The 8731-nt window shown below is 63.4% G+C and overlaps 1 protein-coding gene across 1 annotated transcript in view; it reads left to right on the forward strand.

The window, feature by feature from the left end:
* The window catches only part of KCNT1 (potassium sodium-activated channel subfamily T member 1), a 40355-nt gene that overhangs the window by 24626 nt on the left and 6998 nt on the right, over window positions 1–8731 (forward strand). Inside the window, 7 exon segments of the mRNA XM_030885316.2 lie at window positions 103–505; window positions 1379–1604; window positions 2288–2393; window positions 3798–3970; window positions 4745–4816; window positions 4969–5103; window positions 5194–5305. Of these exon segments, the coding sequence (XP_030741176.1) occupies window positions 103–505; window positions 1379–1604; window positions 2288–2393; window positions 3798–3970; window positions 4745–4816; window positions 4969–5103; window positions 5194–5305 (1227 nt within the window).

The following is an 8731-nucleotide window of genomic DNA, read 5'->3' on the forward strand; positions in this document are numbered from 1 at the left end:
GCGCAGCCAGGCTCCATGTTGGGACCCAGGTTAGGGGGTCAGGAAGAACAGGGATGGGCTCCGGATCCCCCAGGGTCCAGCTTTGGGGCAGTGGGGGAGCAGGGCCAGGCTGTGCCCCCCAGGGTCCAGGTTTCTTGGGGGAGAGCAGGGCGGGACTCTGGGTTCCCCGTGGTCCAGATCTGTGCGCTGGGCTGGCGCAGCCAGGCTTGGTGTTGGGCCGGTTGGGGGCGTGTCCAGGCAGAGCCGTGCCGCGCCCCGGCCTGCAGGTATGGCGTGTGCCTCATCGGGCTGAAGAGGGAGGAGCACAAGAGCATCCTTCTGAACCCCGGGCCGCGGCACACGCTGGCCGCCTCGGACACCTGCTTCTACATCAACATCACCAAGGAGGAGAACTCCGCCTTCATCTTCAAGCAGGAAGAGCAGCGGCGGCGACTGGGCTGCGCAGGCCAGGGCCTCTACGAGGGGCCCTCCCGGCTTCCGGTGCACAGCATCCTCGCCTCCGTGGGTGGGTGGGGCCTGGGCTGCGGTGAGGGGCAAACCGACTCCCTGGGGCCCCCGCCTTTCCATTTACGCACTGGCGCCAGTGAGGCCACCCAGCTCCCACCCAGCGCCCGGGCCAGGGGTCACTGGGGGCCTCTAACCCTGGGTGTGGCTCCCCAGGGTGGGCATCCTGGTAGGACCTGTCCTGGGTGGCCACCCAGCTGTCTTATAACCAGAGGCCCTGCACATCCACGAGTGGGTGGAAGGACTGGAGAGGCTGACCTCCCAGCATCCCCTCTGGGCTGTGCTTCCCCTATGGACCTACAGGGCTGGGGACAGCGAAGGGCTGAGAGGGCGCCCAGAGCTGCAGGCCCATGGAGGGGGGTCTGGATTGAGAGCCAGGTGACACCGTCCCCCATCTGCTGCACACCTGGTCCCTGAGGAACACTCCAAGAGCCGAGGGCCCCTTTGAGTTTGTGGATGTGTCCCCTGATGGCCCCTCAGGGGTCCCAAGGCCACAGCGGTCCCTGGTCTTGAGCTGTTCTCTACTTCCCGGCCCACACAACTGGAGGAGCAGAGAGTGCCCCAGGGGCAATTCCATGGGCACTGCAGGACTAAAGGGCCCTGGCTCCGCCCATGGTGACCACATCTCTCACTCGGAAGCAGTCCAGCCCACTGGCATTTTCCAGCCAATGGCCCCTTCTTTTCTGGCTGTCACCTTGAGTGATGGCCAGTGAGCTGAATGGGGCAGGCCGGTGCCAGGGACCTGTGATATCCACCTCGACCCAGGGTGGCCTGCCCCCAGTGTATATGATGGGCAGGGGTTCCCTGGGGGCTGGGCCCTGCCTCCTGGAAGCTGCAGGAGTGGGCCATGTGCCAAGCTCCTGCCCCCCCGCAGGGACGGTGGCCATGGACCTCCAGAACGCTGAGTGCCGGCCACCACAGGGCAGCGCAGGCAGCAAGCTGGCACTGCCCACGGAGAACGGCTCAGGCAGCCGACGGCCCAGCATCGCACCCGTCTTGGAACTGGCCGACAGCTCGGCACTGCTGCCCTGCGACCTGCTCAGCGACCAGTCGGAGGACGAGACCACGCAGTCCGACGACGAGGGTCTGTCCGTGGTGGAGTGAGTGCCGCGGGCTGGCGAGCGGGAGGGGCAGCTGTGCATGGGCGGGGGTGAGGTCCGGGGTGGGGGGCACCGCAAAAGTCCGGGGAGATGGAGGGGGATGGAGCCAGGTCAGCCTGGCCTAGCTGGTGGTGGGGAGGGCCGGCCAGGGGGGCTGGACCCAGTGCTCTGTGGGGCCATACCTAGGTCCCAAGGTCCCTGGTGGGGTGGAATCTTGGCCACCCCTCCCATCCCTCAGCCCTTGTCCCACCCCAAATCTGACCCCCGCCCCCAGTTTTGTCCCTACTGCCAACCGAGCCCTGCCCCCAGCTGCAACCCAGTCCTGCTCTGGCCACACCCCAAACCCTCCCCTGACCCTAATTTCTGACCTTCATTCTCTGTGCCCCTCAGCCCTGCCCTGACTCCTACCCCTGCCCCAGTCCTGGCTTGGCCTGGCCGGCCTCTGTGTGACATCCCTTCCCACTGCTGAGTCTAGCTGCACTGCCGTGTCCTCCCAAGCCCTGGCTGTGGCCCCCTAGACCATGCAGCGGGGTTGTGGTCAGTGCTGCCCACCCTGGGGGCCAGCTTATGGGTGACCGGGAGGGTGGTGGCCAGAAGGTTGAGTGGATTCCCAGGGCACCCCAGTGGGGTCCAGGACCACTCGATGGGGCCATGTGCCGCTGAGAGTTCTGTCCCTGGCGCAGGTACGTCAAGGGCTATCCCCCCAACTCACCCTACATCGGCAGCTCACCCACCCTGTGCCACCTCCTGCCCGTAAAGGCCCCTTTCTGCTGCCTCCGGCTGGACAAGGTGAGCCCTCCCGGGGCATGCCCCACAGCCTGACCCTGGGCACCTGTGGGACCTGTCCGGGACCCCTGCCAGATCTCAGCACAAGGACACACTTGCAGACAGGAACACCCTGCCCCTGCTTGCCCCTCCCCCTCCCATCTGGGCCTTTTGACAGCAAGCCGGCTGGTAGCCCTGCACCCCTCGGAGCATCGTGTGCTCCCCAAGAGCAAGGGTGTCTGGCTGCCAATGAGTGGCCTCCTGTGAGAAAGCAGAGCTGTCCAAGGGTCTCCTTGGCTGGCAGTGGACCACCAGGCCTTCCTTATGCGGTGTCCCAGGGTGGGTGCGGATCACCCATGCCAGGCTGCTGCCCTTGGATGGTGACTGACCCGAGGGCCAGTGTCCACCCCTGGCCTTGGTGGGGCTGGATGGCCCTGGCCCACTGGCCCATTTCCCCCAACACTCCAATCCAGTGCCCCAACCTTTTCCAAAGGAAAACTGGTCTTACTTTTCCCAACATAGATCCAGGTTTCGGGAGCCTCCTCTACTCAGGGATATTCTTCGGCCTCTCTGGGGTCTTGGCATCCCGAGAGCAGCATGGACTCCACATGGAGTCCCATGAGTCGGGCTGGGCACGTGGGCAGCCAGACTAGTTTATGCATTCGAACCCATACACCCCGGCCCTGGGGGAGTGTGCCCACGGATGCGTTTGAGGTGAAAGGCCAATGGGCTTCCCTTCTCCCTCACGTTGTTCTGGAAAGTATTTGCATAAAAGACCTGATGTGCGAGGAGCTTCACAAATCCCATGGGAAAGCCTGCGCGACCCCCCTCGGACATCCTGCAGCCTCTCACCAAGCAGAAGGAAGCATAGTGTGGTCTCCTGCCTCCCCCGCAGCTGTGGGAACTTAGTCTCGGCCCCTGGGCTGCCCCCTCTCATACCACCCTTCCACCCTCTGGGCACACCCTGACTCTCTGACCAAAGGTCTTCCTCCAGGAAGGCCCATTTCTCCGAGAGTAATCCTTCTCGTGGAAAATGTGCCATAGGAGCCAAGCTCCGGGCCTCAGGGGTGTGCGCTCCTAGGAGGTGTCTATGGTTCCAGGCCCTCTTGGAGGCAGAGTTAGAAAGAGATGCACCTGTCCAAGTGCACACACGGGACACACCTCCAGGACGGATACACCTGCAGCTCTGTGCTGAGCCCACCACGCACACAGGCCGCCCCCCACCCACCCATAGGTCCTTGGGGACCTGCCTCCCACCTCATCCAGGCTGGTGCTGGCCCAGCGGTCACTTCCCTGGGCCAGCATGTCAGCCAGAGGGCTAGCCTCAACGTCCACCCTGTGTCCACTGTGCGAGAGGGAGAGGCCTGGCCAGTGCAAGGGGCTTGCCCCCGCGCCCCCCACCCCAGCGTCTGACTGGGGTCCCCCCAGGGCTGCAAGCACAACAGCTACGAAGACGCTAAAGCCTACGGCTTCAAGAACAAGCTCATCATCGTCTCCGCGGAGACAGCTGGGAACGGGCTGTACAACTTCATTGTGCCGCTGCGGGCCTACTACCGCTCCCGCCGCGAGCTCAACCCCATCGTGCTGCTCCTGGACAACAAGTGAGCCCCCCGCCCCCATCCCCGTGAGAGCCCGCCTCTACCTCCAAACCTGCAGAGGCCGCCCCAGATCTGTAGGGTCATTCTCCCCACCTCTGGCATACAGCAGGAGCCTCGCCTCCCACCCTCCAAGGCCTGTCCCATAGCCCTGGCCCTCCTGTGTGGGAGGGTCTTGCTCCCCTCTCCCCCTCACCTCAGGGTTCCTCCTGCCCCTGAGGAGCCCACCTGGCTCCCCCAGCACCCAACACCCAAGCACTGCTCTCGCCAGGTGAGAGTCAGGGCCAGGCCTGGGTGAGGGGCCTAGGCAGGCCCCACCCCTGGAGCCTCAGTGTCCCCTGTGGGAGGATAAGGGGGGGCCTCGCCCTGGTCTGACTGAGGCGCTGGGAACCTGGGCCTGCTCTAACCCTAACCCTCATCCTGACACGTGTCCTGCCTCCCGTCCTAGCCCTAAAGCAAACCCTCCACAGAAACCACGCACTCCAGTGCTGACTCGCAGGGCCCCGCGTGGGTTTCCAGGACTGACTGTTGACAGGAGTAACGCCCAGTCTTGCCCACAGGAGCTGCTGGCGGTTTCAAATGGCCAACCCCAACCATGCCACAAACACTAACCCTAGCCCAAACCAGGATGCTCACCCTAACCCTCGCCCTAGCCAGCTGGGAGGCCAGGGAGGGGGCTGCGGACAAGGGGACTGTGTGCAGGTGCCTGGGCCCAGGGTTAGGGCTAAGGATAGGGATGGGGTGAGGGGCTCCGCCCCCAGGAGCTAACCCCCTCCCCAGGCCTGACCACCACTTCCTAGAGGCCATCTGCTGCTTCCCCATGGTCTACTACATGGAAGGTTCCGTGGACAAGTAAGGCGGGCAATCCCGGGACACAGGGCGCAGGGCACGGGTTGGGAGAACAGCCTGCTGTCCTGTGGCCACATGGGGGTGTGGACAGGGACGGCGGCGGTGAGGGCGGGCCCGGGCCGCCCTGAGGGAGGTCATGAGCCACTGTCCCCCAGCCTGGACAGCCTGCTGCAGTGCGGCATCATCTACGCCGACAATCTGGTGGTGGTGGACAAGGAGAGCACCATGAGCGCCGAGGAGGACTACATGGCCGACGCCAAGACCATCGTCAACGTACAGACCATGTTCCGGTGAGCGGGGCCATGGGCAGGGGTGGGGAGGGAGGGGGCGGGACTGAGAGCGGCCGGCACGGCCCCTGACCCCGCCTCGCCTGCGCACAGCCTCTTCCCCAGCCTCAGCATCACCACGGAGCTCACACACCCGTCCAACATGCGCTTCATGCAGTTCCGCGCCAAGGACAGCTACTCGTTGGCACTTTCCAAGCTGGAGAAGGTGTGTCGCTGTGCTTGGCCAGGGCCCTAGTGCCCACCCTACAACCCAGTGTCACCAATGGTTGGTCAACTGCGTTGACACCCATTGTCCCCACTTTCGCCAAGTGCCCGGCACCCATCCTGCCACCCAAGCCCTGGTTGCCTGCCTGGAGGCTGAGGGACCTGCAGCCCCGGGGCGGGACACAGGGAGCACGCACACCCCCCTTCTTGCCGGGGAAGGGGGCCACTGTCTCAGGACTTGCTGCCCCTGTAGCGGGTGACTTTCCAGAGCTGTCTCCCTGGAGGCCAGGGTCATGCGCCCAGCCTCTCACAGGAAGTCCGCAGCCCGGCTGTCACACTGAGCTCGGGATGCCCTGGCAGGTAGACAAGATGGCCCGGGCACTGAGGAGCATGGATGGGTGGGCTGGACTGAGTGCCTGCTCCTCTCTGGCCCTTGGGCACCAAGGCTGGAGTTGGGGTCAATGTGAGGTTGGGACATGGTGACCAGCCACCAGAGGCAAGGCCCCTCAGATGTGCACACACCACCTCTCAAAATCCAATGGGGGTGAGGGGAACTGTGAGCGCAGGCAGGGGCCACCATGGGCCCCCACAACAGGAGCAGGGAGCAGGGCAGTTGGCCGAAGAGGGTCTGGTATCCTTGACCACAAACAACCCCTCAGCTGCTCTCCCCACCCACTAACACTGGTGCTGTGAGCTGGGTGATGCCTTTGTGGCTGGCCCCAAGGACCCCTAGGGATACCTGGACGCTGTCCCCAGCCCAGCCCAGGGCAGAAGGGCAGCACCAGACTCCTGGTCCAGCACGTGTGGTCCAGTTCATCCTGTTCTGAGCCCAGATTCTCAATGAGCGTGGTTACCCTGGACCACAGGCTGAGAGGCCCCTCAGAACTAGAAGCCAGCCAACGAGCCAGGGCAGCTCCTGAGTCAGGGTAGCAGCCTGGGGTCTAGGCTCAGACATTCCTACCTGGGCTGTGGTCCTCCCGCTCGGCCTGGAGTCCCATCCCCCTCCAGCAGCAGTGGGCTCGGCCTCCATCCCACCAGGAAGGAAGCACAGGAGCAGGAGTCTGTAAGGGCACCTGGCCTAGTCTCAGGATGTTCCGCAGGGTCTGGTGGAAGGAGTCTGACTCAAGGGTGGACAGGAGGCCAGCCATGGGATCAGGTGTGGCTGTAGACCTGGCAGTGGCCCCGGCCTGGTAAGCCCTCCCCCACTCCATGAAGCAGGTGTGAAGTAGAGGGAAGCAACCAATCCACGACAAGGTCCTGCTGCCAGCCCATCCACGGCAGATATCACCAACTGATTGCTGCACTCTGTCCATCCAGAGCAGGCATTACCAATTAATCACTGCATCCCATCTCAGCGGCGTGGGGGGAGCAATCAATCGTGGGTCCCCAGTTCCGGCTTCCAGAAAAGGCCATCCAGTGAGGACAGAATCAGGGCCTAAGCCTTGGGATCCTCCTGGCCAAGGTTCATGCTGGACAGATGTCCAGGGCTCAAGGGGCCAAGTGTGGATGTCTGAAGAAGCACTGAGCTTAAGGGAGCCAGGGCGGCAGGGGGGTACCAGTCTACTCCAAGCAAGTGTGCCAGATTGGTGGGGGCCAGCAAGGACCCCTAAGCAAACCTGCTCGCGTTTCCTTAAAAGTCCGTGGCAGTTTATTTTCACAAAAGCGAACGTGTTTGTTGTAACTACGTATTCCACGTCAAGGACACGGTGGGGCCCGATCCTGAACCCAAGCCCCTGTAGGTGGTGCCTTAGCAGACAGCCTTGCAGGGAGAAGTGGCGACAAGCCACGGAACCCCCAGTCCCTGCAGCCACCCGACGGGAGGGTCTCTGTGATGCAGGCGCCGGTGTGGCATTTCCCTGAGGGACTTGGGTACGCGGAGACAGCAGCCATGCAAAGGCCAGGGAAGTGATCTCGAAATCGGGCCCAAAGCTTTCCCCTGAGCTCTCATCGGGAACTTTATTCACTGCGTAGGGTTAGCAAGAAGCCCTGGTGGCACCGCCACTTGCCCGTGGTGCTGCTTGCCACAAGGTTGGCGGTTTGAAACCACCAGTTGCTCCCAGGGAGAAAAATGAGGCTTTCTACCCCCATAAAGAGCCACAGTCCCAGAAACCCACCAGGGCAGTTCTACCCTGACCTCTGGGGTCACAGGGAGTCGGCGTCAACTCGATGCAGGGAGTCTGGTTTCTCAGGAGAAGGAAGTGAGCAGAGGACGATGTACCTTGTCTCGGAAGAAGCAGAGACGGAATGCTGCTTCTCGCGGAATGCCTTCGTCTCACGCCCTTGGGACAGGGCATCGGAGCCCATCATGCCTGGTGAAGGGGGGGTCAGTGAAAAGGAGGCAGCCCCTCAGGGCAAGGATTGCTGCCGGGGCCCCACCGTGCTGGCTGCCCGGACAACAGCTGGCAAGGACGGCCCAGAGCCAGGTGCTGTTTCGTCCAATTGCACACAGAGCAGCTCTGACCCAGAAGCCACTGGGCGACCCCTGACAACATGCCACCTCCCCCCACCCCACCCCCAGTGTCCAGGCACTTGACCTGCTACAAGACCATGCCAGTCACACAGTCCCAGCTCCAAGCCTAGGCAGCCAGGGCATTTCATTCTCACCAGAACTGGGGGCAAGAGGCGGGGGGGTTGTCAGGAAGCTAACGCAGGTGGACAGTCTGTGCATGTGGTCCACCGGGCGGGAACGAATCCCAGGTACCTGGCACGGAAGGCAGGACTTCTGCTCTGGGCCACTGCGGCCCCCTGTGGGTGGCTGGGCAAGGTGGGTGTGGACTGCCCCACCGTGAGCCCAGCCGGGGCTTCTGGCCCATGGAGCTGCCTGGGAGACAGCGGCGGGCCCTGCCCTCCCAGCTGCAGCTGTGGTGTCTGGTGGTTGGAGCAGCTACAGGAAATGGATTGGGGGTGGGGGCGCACCAGAATCCTGCACTCAGAGGCCATCATGGGTGCCCTGGGCACCGTGGGTTTGGCGCAGGGCCACTAACTGTGTGGAGGGCAGCAGGAACCACCAGGCTCTCAGAGGCAGGAAGACATGGCCGTCAGCTGCCATGAACAGCTCCGGCCTCGGAAACCCTGACCTGCGGGGTCACCTGGGTCTGAATCCACTCGATGGCAGTCAGTTTGTTCAAAAGGCCATAGGTAGACACGACACGTGCATCACACTCACGTCCTCAGCCGTGTCACACCCACTGTCTCATCTCAACATGGATAAAATGGCTGGGTAGAGCCATTGGCACTGCGGGATAGGGGGAACAAAGTCTGCCAGCGTGCTCCCATGCCCGACCCCGTGGTGGACGTGGTCAAGAGTCCCTGCCCCTGGTGGAGCGTGCCACTGAGGGCCCCTCCCCTATCATGCGTGCTGTAGACTCCTCCCCTGCGTTGGGCGTGGCATTGAGGGCCCCTCCCCTATCATGCGTGCTGTAGACTC

This window comes from Echinops telfairi, unplaced genomic scaffold (assembly GCF_000313985.2).
Source record: "Echinops telfairi isolate 266 unplaced genomic scaffold, ASM31398v2 ScPeMD7_25;HRSCAF=90, whole genome shotgun sequence".
Lineage (NCBI taxonomy): Eukaryota > Metazoa > Chordata > Mammalia > Afrosoricida > Tenrecidae > Echinops > Echinops telfairi.